At 45.9% G+C, this 13619-nt stretch overlaps 3 protein-coding genes across 3 annotated transcripts; 2 read left to right on the forward strand and 1 right to left on the reverse strand.

Moving 5' to 3' along the window:
- Positions 1-679: 679 nt before the first annotated feature.
- Positions 680-10856, forward strand: LOC113264299 (uncharacterized). Its single transcript, XM_026511231.4, has 3 exons — positions 680-1087; positions 7794-7899; positions 8795-10856. Exons 1-3 carry the CDS (start codon positions 680-682, stop codon positions 9313-9315), a joined length of 1035 nt encoding a protein of 344 aa, XP_026367016.2. The 3' UTR covers positions 9316-10856.
- On the reverse strand, positions 3661-9107 carry LOC113264288 (histone H2B type 1-N). Its single transcript, XM_044388656.3, has 2 exons — positions 8790-9107; positions 3661-8188 (listed from the first exon to the last, which is right to left on the reverse strand). Exon 2 carries the CDS (start codon positions 7901-7903, stop codon positions 7523-7525), a length of 381 nt encoding a protein of 126 aa, XP_044244591.1. The 5' UTR covers positions 7904-8188; positions 8790-9107; the 3' UTR covers positions 3661-7522.
- Positions 10857-11133: 277 nt separating the features above from the next.
- On the forward strand, positions 11134-13619 carry LOC125283576 (histone H4-like). The gene is made up of 2 exons (XM_048225756.1): positions 11134-11200; positions 13300-13619. Exons 1-2 carry the CDS (start codon positions 11134-11136, stop codon positions 13617-13619), a joined length of 387 nt encoding a protein of 128 aa, XP_048081713.1.

Raw genomic sequence — 13619 nt, forward strand, 5'->3', positions numbered from 1 at the left:
CTAGAGTAGGGAAATCCAGAAGTAAGGGGGTAATTAAATGAACCGCTGTGGAAGGGGTTCTGCAATTCCTTAAGACATTAAAAACAGCAGAACTGTAGGACCGGAAGTCGGCGCGGGCTGTTTCAAAGCCGAATTGAATAAAGCTAATACTGTCTGACCATCATAAGGAAGTCATTCACCACTTGTTGCACACTGATCGCCCGTCGTCTCTGGGCCAGGCGTTTCACCTGCGGTTTTCGAGTGCAGATAGGAAGGGGCAGTCCAGACCACTCAAAGCTCAGTTCAGTAGAAGTGACCATCTGAGAAAAAATATCCGTAAGTTTGTTCTGAAAGCGTGACCCTCGGTCTCTTAGGCCCCATTACGTGGTCTCCAGAATTGGCATCTTCCCCAATCCCCAGGTGATTTCTAAGAATTTGAGATGAGTTGAAGCAGAATATTACTAAGTTAACTTCTTGGATCGCTGAGTACAACAGAGACAGGGGATTGGAATGTTGACTAATTCATCCAATCCAAGTCTGTAGTAATCCACCAATCACGTCGTTCACTGTTTAGCCAATGGTTTTATTGCGCGGGACTTTTGAAAAATGCAAGACCAATCGGAAGGCTTCTGAGTATATATAAAGGCAACGTCTTCATGCTTATTTTTCAGTTTGGCTTCTTTACCCTATTTCCTTTGAGATGGCTCGCACGAAGCAGACGGCGCGCAAGTCGACGGGTGGCAAGGCCCCGCGCAAGCAGCTGGCCACCAAGGCGGCCCGCAAGAGCGCGCCGGCCACCGGCGGCGTCAAGAAGCCGCACCGCTACCGGCCCGGCACGGTGGCCCTGCGCGAGATCCGGCGCTACCAGAAGTCCACCGAGCTGCTGATCCGCAAGCTGCCGTTCCAGCGGCTGGTGCGCGAGATCGCGCAGGACTTCAAGACCGACCTGCGCTTCCAGAGCTCGGCCGTCATGGCGCTGCAGGAGGCGTGCGAGGCCTACCTGGTGGGGCTCTTCGAGGACACCAACCTGTGCGCCATCCACGCCAAGCGCGTCACCATCATGCCCAAGGACATCCAGCTGGCGCGCCGCATCCGCGGGGAGAGGGCGTAAAGCTTTCATTTCCACTACTGGTCCAAATAACTCAAAGGCTCTTCTAAGAGCCACCCACTTTGTCTGTAAAGTTGCTGTAATACAGGCCTCCTCAAGCAGTCTCGAGATTAATGCCTTTGGAGATTCTCTGAAATTCGTTCCCGAAATTTAAGGGAGTTGAAGGGAAGCTTGGTAGATGGCATTTGGTTCTGGAATTGTGAAACCGTTTTTCCTGAGCTTTCAGCTGTGACCTAAACCCTTCCCCCTTGAACATGAGTTGGGTAGATTACATGCACGAGTTGCCTGAAGATAGTAACTTCTGGCTCCGAAGAAACTATGTAAAGATCTTCCTCTGAGGGTCGCTTTGACCTGGGAAGGGAATGAGCCACTTTAAGGTGGTTTGCAATCGCAGGTTATTGTAAGTTATCTGGGCACGTGTGGAAGGTGAGGTCCTTTAACCACAAAGGGTTGAACTTGCGTGAAGGTGGCTTTGCATTTGCTACTTACCTCTTGTAAAGGGGGTACGTTTACGCAACAACAGGTGAAAAAGCAGCTCAGCTATGTGAACATGTCTGATTGCCTTTCCATGTCTGAAACCTCAATTTGCTCAATTCCCATTTCTAGTTAAGTGAGAGTTTTAGCTTTCCTGTAAAACAACCTTTTACACAGGAATGCAGGCTGATAGTTGGCTTTTAAATAATCAGGATTTTGAATGAGCTTACTGGTCATGATGGCTTCTACAGTCTGACTCAAAGTGTCTGCCCACCAATGCCTTGGACATCATTTGGGAGCTTGCTAGAGATGAAGGTTGTCAGACCCCACGCAGGCCTAGTCAGAATCTACCTTGTTCCACGTTCACCTCAGGTGGTTGGTTGACACTAACAGTAGTTTAAGAAGCCAATAAAAAAATATATTTTTGGTCTCATCAAGAAAGCAGCCTGTGAACTCTCACCAGGAATCAGCATTTGTAAACAGCATGTTTATGTCACAGAATTAAATGTTTTCTAAATTAATTGCACATAAGAGGAACCTGGGAAGATAGTTTGACTTAATGGAGATCAGTGATCTCAATATTGAGTGCACATTACAGACAATTGGACGTTTTATAAAAAATATCTTTGCCTGGGGTCCAGTCAGTAGCATTTTAATTGGAGTCTGTCGGGGTGATCCCAGGCAATAGTAATGAAAACTCAGGTCCTTCCAACAGGTCACTAGGGTCGAGAGCAGATGCTACATAACTTCCAATCTTGTGATTAGCTCCTGACTCCAGGTTTAGCAAAGATTTATCTGTAGAATCAGGCTTCCTTTTGGCTTGCTTTCAGAATGTCCTGCTCTCCAAAAGAGGCTTTTCAGGCTTGCTCGAGGACTGTTAAATCTCTGCAATGAATCAAACAGTATCTGACTTTTGTAGTAATTTCCGAGGATGGGGCTCATGGGAGTCTGTGATGACAGGTGGACCTGCTTTGGGCGATTGACAATGCCAGGTTTTAAGGAATGCTACAAAGAAGAACCTTCTGGACTTCCTGGCAGATAATCTTTCGAGACCTGTCTATCTTCCCATTGGGCACAAAGTCCTGTTTGGGTATCCACCTGGTTTTTCTCCATGGCCATTATTTATTTATCAATTTATCTTTCCTTTTCCCCGTAGCTATTCTTTTCATTTTTAAAAACCTTTTTATTATGTGATATTTCAGAATATATGAAAGTAGAAATATTAGTTTCATAAACTCTATGTACCCTGCATCCAGCTTCCACATTATCAACACTAGCCAAATATGTTTTAACTGTGTCTCTTCCTCCCCCTTGCCTTGATAATTGTAAAGAAAATGGTATCATTTTTGCTTTCAGTATTTTAAAACACGTCCACCACTTTAAAACCTAATTCTGATGCCATGACGATTCCCCCAACAAACATTCTTAACCTGGGTGAACTTAAAAATTTTATTTACTCCACATATATTTGTTGAGAGTTTACAATGTGCTGGTTGCTGTTCTGTGCATTGGGAATATACTCAGAGAACCATCCAGACAATCAGACAATCCAGACAATATCCAGACAATAAATCAGATAGATACCATGTGTAGTATGTTAGGAGAAAAATAAAGGTAGAGTTAGAGAGTGATGGGGAGTTGAGATTTAGATATGGCCACCTGTGAAGATGGCACTAAGAGGATACTGTAACAGCGGAGACGCGTGGAGAGGAGAAGGGAGTGCTGAGGGCCAGGCGGCTTCCTGCCGTGGGCAGGGCACAATCCAGGGAGATGAAGGCAGAGAAACAAAGAGAAGCCGGCTCAAGTAGACAGGGGCTCCGAGATGTAAGGCCTTGAGAGGAGTCGAACACAGGAATTTCTGTGACTGTTTCTCATATAAGCAGTTCAGCTTTATATTTAGGTAGTCTCCGTCGGACTCCAGTACAAAATTTAGGGCCCAGTTTTCTTCATGCTTTGTGCTATCCAGACCTTGAAAATGGAAGCTGACCTTTAGCATTTCATAGTTAGAGAGAAAAGAGAAAATCGCTGAAAGTTAGGGGTTAAATGTAATTCATATCCCAGTATTTCAAATTCACTAGTTGTTTTTTATTGTTGTTTCTTTTTTCTTTTTCTTTTTTTTTTTTTTTTTGCCAGTTTACCCTCAGGCGACACTCTCCGTTTACTCGGATTGCAAATTCAGGATAACAAATGCGAATATCTTCAGGGTCCACGCAAGAGATTCTTCGTATCCTAAACGGGGGTGAGCTCCGCACCTGCACTTCAGTCAGCAGCGGTGTTTCTGGCGGAATCTAAGCCCTCCGACGGCCAGCTGCAAGCTCTGGGTGGCAGCTCAGTGTCTGTTAGGTCATTTGTCCAAGAGAGGTGTTAATGACACCTGCCGTGGGAATTGTGTAGGTAAAAGAGCCGTGACTTCATTAGTTCAAAAGTGTCATTTGGTGCCTACATAGATCGTTTTATTTAATCCACAGGATAACTAGGGGTTAGGCACCGTTAGCCCAAATACGATGTTGAAGAACCGGAAGCACAGCGAGGTGAACTACTTCATACAGCGGCTCATTTCAATAGGTCAGTCATGGACTTTTATCTCCGGGGCTAGAGAATGGAGGGCCGTGGTTTGTTACTTGCATAATTTAGTTTTACTTTATCCATCCATCCATCAAAAACTTCTTGATTACCTACTATGTGTGCCACATTGTTCTAGGTGCCAGAAATAGGGCAGTGAGGAACATGGGGAAAGTTCCCTGTGTGGAGCTCACGGATGTTCTCATTGTGGGAGACAGGAAATAAACAAAAAAAACCCAAATACAGTATGTTGGTAGGTAAAGAGATTAAGAAAACAGGCCAAGAGGATTAAGGACTGCCAGGGAGTGGGAGCGATGGGTGGTGGAGGGTTGTAGTTTTAAACAGAGTGGGTGGGGAAGACTTCACCGCTTAGACGCCAGTGAGCAGAGGCAGGAAGATCATTCGAGATCATTCCACAGGGAAGCTACCGTGATGACGAAACAGATCCTAAGTTGGGGGCATACTCAGTGTCACGGCCACAGGTCTGACGACCAACTAGAACCAGGGTTTTCTTGTTTTCTCAAGCTGGAGTTTCTAGGTAAACTCCACATTAATTCACATGTTTTTAATATTTTTAAAAAGTATGACACCAGGTTCCTGAGCACACCCAACTTCTCTGGTGATCTAAAAGGCAAGGGCAGGAAGAGACGCGTGTTAATCTCATGGAGGACTGCCAGCCTGATTCAAAGACACCAGTACTTAAGGAAAGAGTATTAATTGTGTGATAATTCATTTAAAATAAAAAGTAAGATTTGAGGTTCTAAATAATCACTGTCATAATTTTTCAGAAGAAAGAGTACATCCACAGAGTGGCTCTGCGTAATGCCTAAGGTCATGGAGCTGGGAAATGGCCTCCTGTAGGTGTAAGAACTCATCAGTTTCCCTCTTGTCTTATTTATAATATTTATAATTTATAATTACCTATTTAAGTAGGAATTTTGTACTTATATGAGCTGGGTAGGGACTGCCACACAGCTGTCCCCTGAAATGGGTTTCCTTTCTAGGTATTAATTAAACTCCCCGGCTTCGCTGGTAGCTAGTGTGGCTGTGACTACGTGTGGTCAACCTTCTGTTAGCAAAGGCAGAGAGACGCCATTCTCGGGATTTCAGTAAATGGTGAGGGTGCTTCTTTACCCTTTCCTCCCTCCTTCAGGATGGAAGGTGAACCAGATGTAGCTGGAGCAGACATCTTAGACTACAAGGTAGGAAATCACTTACATGTTAGTCTAGTTTGTAGTACTTTCAAATACACTGCGAGGCAGCCATTTCTGAGGCGCATGGCCTCCAGGGCAGGCTGACAGTGACATCCCAGCAGCCGGACAGTTATGTGGGTGTTGTCTGTAGAGGGCAGATGCGGCTAATAAGGAAGTCACCAAATGGCGGGACAATTTAAAATTGCATAAATACTGAGTACCTCATCAACATTTAGTGTCTCACAAACATTTGGCGCTCCTCGGTCCTTTCCTCTCTTCCTATCTTCGTGTAACATGTGAGCTCTGCTTGCTTTTTCCATGTGTAACATGTCTTCTGGGCAACTGATTTATGATTTTTGGTAAATACAGCTTTTGAATTATATCTACATTTCATAAAATTCCCCGCTTACCTATTGAACACTTCTTAGAAGTTTCTTACTTAGGAATCACCTACTTAACATTTCTTAGAGTTTCAGCCATCCAATTTGTTGGTGTTGTCTTGGTCCTCCATAGCAGAATTTAATAGCAGAATGTATTTCAGAATATTCTCAAATAATAGAGAAAACACACGTTACACAGAGAGAGAGAGTTCCCTCAGGAGAGCGGGGCCCCATTCCAGGCCTGAGCTACGTACCTGTACATGAGAAATCGACTTTCATCTAGTTTAACCAGTGACTATTTTAGGTTGTCGGTCATTTCCAAGGGTATCTAATACTAACTCACAGGCGTACATAAAAGACAGTCCTTAAGAGGATTAATGGACCAGATTTGCTATGCTGGCTTTCCTTTCTGCATTTCAGTAAGATCGGATCTTATGTTTTAGTAAGGCACACCACTAGCACTTCTGCAAAATCCTTGTGAAGCAAAAATGAGACACGGCTAGATGAAAGTATAACTATATAGCCCCTGTTGTTAACTACAGTCCGTAAATACAAACTCTGGGTGTCTTTTTCTGCAGTCGATTCTTCTCTCCCTCTTGCTGTCTCCTCTTTCTTCAACATAGTCTCTTACTCCACCTTCCTTCCAGAATTGCTTCTCAAGATTAAATCCATTCAGCTTTTGGCAATGCTAAAGTGATCTTCAGACAGAGGCTTATCCCTTCTGTTAGTCAGTGCGGTTATTATTTAAATGTCCATTCTAGACGGGAGCCCTGTGAGGTCAAGAATGGTTTCTAACCTGCTCACTGATCTTTCCCAAGTACCTGTCACTTTCTGAAACTTAATAGGCTCTCAATACATGAACAAATAAACTCAAGAGTCCTAGTCCTTCCACTCAACACATCATTTAGGGAAGAATTTGGTCTGTGATCCTAGAATACTCTGAACTAACCATCACTCTCCCTGCCCCACACCCCATGACCCAACAGGGAAGTGCCTGTAAGGGTGGACTTTGTCAAAAGCCAGGACACTAACTGAAGTCCAGTGCTTGAGATTAATCTCAAGGCATTTTGTAATTCTATAGCTGACATTGTATTGTTAATGATTCCAATCAATCTTCTTAAGGGAAGACGACCCAAGCCTGGCTTCTTTGCTGGCTTCCAAAGACATTTCCCTAAGGGAGGCATTGTTCCCAGGCTGTTTGCTGCTGCTTCTTTCCCTTCTCCTTCCTTTTATAAATCCTGTTTAACCTTTTTCAAAGAAGCCTGAATGCCTCTATTACTTGCAGAATAATAGTTTGAGTTATTCTTCAAAAGACATCCTTTCTTTTCACTAAAGTCTCCCGTCTACCCTTCCGTTTACTAGAAATCAGCTTCTCACGCTATCAGGTGTACGGTATCCTATTGTTTTCCACTAAACAAGTCTCACAGAGACCCATCAGGCACAGTATGTTCTCTAGGCAAGCTTGTCTATAAAGGACGTCCAGAGGTATACTCAAAATTTCTCAGCTACAAGCCCTGTCAAAAGCTCTGCCTGAGTTGTTTTTCATTTTCTGAAATCCTAAACCAAGAGTTCAGCAGCTAGAACTTATTTCTCAGTTTTCAAACAAGTTTTTCTAAGCTTGCTAAAGCCATCTATGTTCCAGGGAAGCACGATACTGAGAAAACAAGGATGGGAAAGTAAAGATGAAGGAAATAGGCATTTTAACTTTTGGCACAGTTTTTCCCTAATATTAAGACGGTTCAGTATAAAAGCTCTTCGTGTGAAAGAATTGAGTGGCTCTGAAAAGAGCCTTTGGGTTCGGGTAACAAGACGCTTACTTGGCAAGTTTACTTGGAGCTGGTGTACTTGGTGACGGCCTTGGTGCCCTCGGACACGGCGTGCTTGGCCAGCTCCCCGGGCAGCAGCAGGCGCACGGCCGTCTGGATCTCCCTGGACGTGATGGTCGAGCGCTTGTTGTAATGCGCCAGGCGCGACGCCTCGCCCGCGATGCGCTCGAAGATGTCGTTGACGAACGAGTTCATGATGCCCATGGCTTTGGACGAGATGCCGGTGTCGGGGTGCACCTGCTTCAGCACCTTGTACACGTACACCGAGTAGCTCTCCTTGCGGCTGCGCTTGCGCTTCTTGCCGTCCTTCTTCTGCGCCTTGGTCACCGCCTTCTTGGAGCCCTTCTTCGGGGCGGGCGCGGACTTGGATGGCTCAGGCATGACAAAGCTCTGACACCAAAACCTAACAGAGTGAAAGCTGAGCGGAGGATTGGCCTACTTTTATATGGCTTGTATGCAAATAGCGGCTTAATCTGTCTTAATGCCTGATTGGAGCAAATCAGCCAGTAGAAACATTTTATGCAAATAAGGAGGCTTCAAATGTTCTTTTTGATTGGCTGTTTATGTGGCTGCAACTCTAGACTCTTTTCTCCATCAGAAAAAAGCATTTTCCAAAACAGCAAAATGCCGCGTCAATATGAGCCTTGTGTCCGCCTAGATCCCCACCTAAAGAGACAAAAACCTGATATAAATTTATGACCCTGTTTTCCTGCTAAATTGCAGTTACCCGGATACTAAACGCAGGAAAGAGAACACAAAAATTAGCTAAATATTTAGATATTTTCAAAGTTATGCCATGGCATTCCCAGTTTGATCAAAGTCGAGAACATTTAAGCTTTAAGAATCAGAGGATCGTCACATTTCCACAGCGATGCTATTTTTATGTTCCGTAGAAACACCGTCTGGAAGAGGTGCCAGTGTTTGTGTGTTCGGACTTATGGGATAGGGTGTTTCCATTGCTAAAATAAAACGTTTCTTCAAAGCCAGAAGCTCTGAGAAATGATAAAGGACGAATCTGGACTGGGTCAATCACGTCCAAGAGCAGAGTTTCTGAAACCGCTCAGGAACTGTAAATTTTCACTTTCGTCTCTTCCCAAATTCAATCCAGACAAAGGTATTAAAACAAAACCAATTAAGGTACTGTAAACATAAAATTCAGGCTGGATAAGGGACTGAGAACTGTTAAGTGAGAAGATAGAAAACACATTTCAACAGAAGACTTTCTAAAGTGAGTCCTGGTAGCCAATCACAAGGCCCAACAACTTACTTAATTCACGGCGCGGAATTTGAAGATTCGGACCAATCAGGAGGACGTTGCCTTTATAAATAAGAGTCGGCGCAAAAGCACTTTCAGTTGTAAACCGTGTTTGCAATCTCTCGTTATGGCCCGCACGAAGCAAACGGCGCGCAAGTCGACGGGCGGCAAGGCCCCGCGCAAGCAGCTGGCCACCAAGGCGGCCCGCAAGAGCGCGCCGGCCACCGGCGGCGTCAAGAAGCCGCACCGCTACCGGCCCGGCACGGTGGCCCTGCGCGAGATCCGGCGCTACCAGAAGTCCACCGAGCTGCTGATCCGCAAGCTGCCGTTCCAGCGGCTGGTGCGCGAGATCGCGCAGGACTTCAAGACCGACCTGCGCTTCCAGAGCTCGGCCGTCATGGCGCTGCAGGAGGCGTGCGAGGCCTACCTGGTGGGGCTCTTCGAGGACACCAACCTGTGCGCCATCCACGCCAAGCGCGTCACCATCATGCCCAAGGACATCCAGCTGGCGCGCCGCATCCGCGGAGAGAGGGCGTAAGTTGTCACGGAGGAACGCATACTTTTAACACAAAGGCTCTTTTCAGAGCCACCTACAATTTCAGGCGGAAGAGCTGCGGCACAGTAGGATCTCCGCATTCCCCCTCCCCCCAGGGGTGGCGGCCTGTGCGCGTTTGCTGGCTGCCCACTTCCGGATCCCGGCCTCCACCCGAACACTCGCCAAACCTCGCGACCCTAACCGTGAGCAGGCAGTGTGTGCTCAGGCCGATTGCGCTGTGTTCCCCATCAGAGAGTGTTAGACAAGTCTCGGCTTTTCTTTGGAGTCGTCTGTATGGCTGAGTGTATTTAAAGGGGCTCATAAGGCCGCCTTGGCTTTGAGTACTTTAAGCTGAACTGCACAATAACGTGCGGCAAGTTACAATGTATCAGTCCTGCCCACAATAGCTCCTGGTTTGGGGAATCTACAGAGCGTGCTGTCAACCGGACCGCAGCTCGCCAGGGCCAGTCTCCGAGGGCGGCCGTGAGTGAGACATTTAGACGGGCGTCTTAACACGTCATTAAGACAACTTGCCGGGGATCCAGGCAAGGATTTCCACATTTCATTCTGACAGGAAAAAGGACGGATCCTTGAGCAACCCAGAAGGCGTCCTAGGGGTTTACAGTGTTTGCTGGGGCGTGCGCTCGCTGAAGCTCAGCAGCCCGCGCGGAGAGGTGCGTGAGAGCAGCTGGGTGGCCGTCCATTTCTTGACTGAGCAGTCCACCCTGTGGTAGTGGTAGGCAGCCTTTCTGTACTGGAGGTAGATCTGGCCCCTCAAGCCTGGGTGCCACAGAATTTCCAGAGTTCAGCTGGGAGCAGCACTAGCAGCCCCGGGGGCAGCAGCCTGCCTGGCACAGCGGGACCGCACGACTGTACCAAACGCGGGGCCTGGACCAGTAGCTGAGGATATTCACACCAGGAGTTCAGAGCTTGTGGCCGCTCATACCGGAAAACGCAACACTGAGCCCCATGCGTCTGCACCTTCGTTGTGTGAGAATCATGGTGTAGTCAGTCATTAGGGCAGAACCCAGCCCTGGCACAGGTGGTGGTGCATAACCTGTTATTAATCCTCGAAGAACCAAGGAGGCAACAGCTCCCAACGTTTCCTCCAACAAATTCAGAATCCTATGATAAACCCTAGAGCCTCGGAGGATTTGTACGTGAGTCAGGTTTTACCGACGTGAGTCAGGTTTTACCGACGTGAGTCGGGGGGGGAGCTCCTAGCCTCATCCCAGGGTTTATCCCTCGCTGTGGGGATTACTAAATACTGGACGCTTTTTGGGAACTATATGAACAGCTCTGGACATCAGTGAAAACACAAGTCCCACAACAGGAACCACAGGACGGGCATACCAGCAGTTTCTTCGACAAACGTTGGAGGCTCTTGGTGGGATAAATCCTTAGCCACAGAGCCCAGAAGTCAGATTTCGGAAACAACTGAACGTGTTGCTTGATGCAATATTTTGGAATCTTAAGTAAACTTATAAATGGTAAGAGCAACACCATGTGATTTCTTTGTGACTATTGAAAGGGTTATAAGGCTCTCAGTCATCACTGCAGTACTTTTGTGTCTTAAAAGTAATTTTAAGGTGGAAAGTAGGAAACAAAACAAAACAAAACTGGCAGGGGTGGGGTGAGGGGGGGACACAAAACAAAAATGTTGTACCTGAAAGTTCATAACAGCTTTATTTGCAATAGCCTTAATTAAAAACAACTTAATATCTTTCAATGGACGAATGGTTAAATAAATTTTCATGCATCCATGCGTGGAATCCTACTCAGCAACAAAAAGGGAGGCTAGTGATACATGCAACAACCCGGATGGATCTCAAGGGCATCATGCTTAGTGAAAAAAAACTGTTAGGGAGGAAAATTTTCCTCTACCCTTGTAGGTTCTTTGGCTGTAAATTGATATAAAAACAGAGTAACAGGAGACAAATCTAATTCTGTGTGTATGGGAGCCCCATAAGAATGTGAGACCCAAGGATAAGTCTGTTGGTAGAGATTTTATGCCACCCTGGGCTAAAGAATGAGATAGGGACCTGGGCCTTCAAAGGGAGAGAGGGCAACCTACAGACAGGCCTTTCAGATAAAAAGTTATCTCTGGTAATAGCGTTCTTTCTGGGCCAGGGCCCCCATCTAAAATTTTTTAGGTAGTTAAGGAGAGGTAAAATTTTTCTTGAGTTTGCTGAGTCTTGATTGCCTTCAGTTCAAAATAATCCACATGCCAAAGCAGCACATTTTGGGGTCACATATTTTGCTCCCCCTCAAAGTCGTTTTCGAAAGGTTACATATTATATTATTCATTTATATAACATTCTCAAAATGACAAAGCCAGAGAGGGATAACAGATTGATGATTGCCACAGGACAGGGGAGACGTGTATGGATGTAATATAAAGGGGTAACAAGGAGTTCCTTGGTGATGTTGGAAAAGTGCCGTACCAGCATTGCAGTGGTATTTACGTGAATCTATATACGTGGGGTAAAATTGCATCGGGCTACACACACACACAAAGACAAATGAGTGCCTGGTAAAACCGATGAGAGTTGAAAAGGCCTGTAGTTTAGTTAACAGTGTTTTGCCCATATCAATTACCTGGCTTTGATGTTGCAATATACGGTAGCTATGTGGGATGTGACCATTAGTGGAAATTGGTTCAAGGGGCTCTAAGTACTACTGCGGCAACTTCTTGTGAATCCAGTTACTGCAAAATAACAAGGCAAAAAAACAAAAACAAAAACAAACCCCCAAAACAGCTGTGACAATTTTTTTTTTTAGCAATTCCTACTTTGCATTGCTTGGGATCCCACGGTTTGTTTTAGAAATCGATGTGATTTTTTCCCACCACAAACAGCAGTTTTTTGCTTTCTTCTGGCTGTTCTAGTGGTGACATGTCCATCGGGTTGATGTTTGATTCATTTATGTTGTACGTGATGTTTTAGATATTGCTACCCTTACCTCAAAAGTAAATAGAGCTTCAGAATTTGATATTCCTAATCTCAAATTTTCTGATGGTGTGCCCGGCCGGCTAATCCCAACACTACTTGGTACATCATAAGTACCAAATAAAAATCACTTCTTATTTAAAATTTCTATTTATTCTAAGGACATCATTTATATTTTCTTAAAGCTAAGCTCTTACGTAACTAGCTTAACTCACATATTTTTCATTAGAGTTCATGACAGCTTTGCTTGTGTTCCCCGCACTAAGCCCGGAAAAGGGCTCTCCACCTTCTGTCCTCCCTATGAGAAGCACAGGGCCTTAGTCCCTGACAATTTACATTCTTTTCCTCTGCAACCCTTTTTGTTTAAATATATATGCTTAATTTGTATAGATAGAGCACACTGTGCATACTAGTGTTACATTGGAAATGTTTTCGAATCCTTCCATGCTCTTCAGTCTTGTATTATAAATACTTTGGGTTTAAGCAGAGGGTTCCTGGCGATATGAATTCATTGTTCATGAACTAGATGCCGGTCATTTTGCTTCTAATAACTCACCAACAAGTACTCTTCCTTCTCACGGCCAGGCTACCAAAAATCAGGTAGATCAGCAAACATGTTCAATGTTACAGTTTGAAAGAGGCCACTCGCTGACCCCAAACCTGAAGCCTGGCCTGGTTGCTCCCCAATAGATTTACAAATTCCTCTGTTTCTTGGGATTTGGGCTTGTTTAAATTCCAGTGTGGCCAACGACCCAAGAATATATATGGGAAAGATAAATCTTTAAACACATGTACGTATGTATGAAGGAGGTCGTTTCTTTTGTGTACATGTCTGAAGCTTGTGTTTAGAGGTTCTTATTTTCTAAATACCAGTAAATCTCCCCACCCCGTGTCTATTTGAGGCCGTAGAAGCAAGGAGCGAGGACTCCGAACGATTTCCTAACTTTTCTGGTGTTTTAGTTTTCACAAAGTTCTGCACAATTGTTACAAAAGGGGCTGCTGGGGGCTGGTATTAAGGTCCTTGGACTGTAATACCCAGTGACTGCTTACTGTGGCCGCGGCAAGGGCGGGAAGGGCCTGGGCAAGGGGGGCGCCAAGCGCCACCGCAAGGTGCTACGCGACAACATCCAGGGCATCACCAAGCCCGCCATCCGGCGGCTGGCCCGGCGCGGCGGCGTCAAGCGCATCTCCGGCCTCATCTACGAGGAGACCCGCGGGGTGCTCAAGGTGTTCCTGGAGAACGTGATCCGGGACGCCGTCACCTACACGGAGCACGCCAAGCGCAAGACGGTGACGGCCATGGACGTGGTCTACGCGCTCAAGCGCCAGGGCCGCACCCTCTACGGCTTCGGGGGCTGA

This window comes from Ursus arctos, unplaced genomic scaffold, assembly GCF_023065955.2.
Source record: "Ursus arctos isolate Adak ecotype North America unplaced genomic scaffold, UrsArc2.0 scaffold_31, whole genome shotgun sequence".
Taxonomy (NCBI): domain Eukaryota; kingdom Metazoa; phylum Chordata; class Mammalia; order Carnivora; family Ursidae; genus Ursus; species Ursus arctos.

Excerpts from the sequence above, each read along its gene's own strand:
- LOC113264299 (XM_026511231.4), top strand. The coding sequence starts at position 680 with ATGGCTCGCACGAAGCAGACGGCGCGCAAGTCGACGGGTGGCAAGGCC. Across the intron at positions 1,088-7,793 it reads GCATCCGCGGGGAGAGGGCG|CTCTCCTTGCGGCTGCGCTT; the intron begins TAAAGCTTTCAT and ends TACACCGAGTAG. Across the intron at positions 7,900-8,794 it reads CGCGGACTTGGATGGCTCAG|TCACGGCGCGGAATTTGAAG; the intron begins GCATGACAAAGC and ends AACTTACTTAAT.
- LOC113264288 (XM_044388656.3), bottom strand. The coding sequence starts at position 7,903 with ATGCCTGAGCCATCCAAGTCCGCGCCCGCCCCGAAGAAGGGCTCCAAG.
- LOC125283576 (XM_048225756.1), top strand. The coding sequence starts at position 11,134 with ATGGATCTCAAGGGCATCATGCTTAGTGAAAAAAAACTGTTAGGGAGG. Across the intron at positions 11,201-13,299 it reads GAAAATTTTCCTCTACCCTT|TGACTGCTTACTGTGGCCGC; the intron begins GTAGGTTCTTTG and ends TGTAATACCCAG.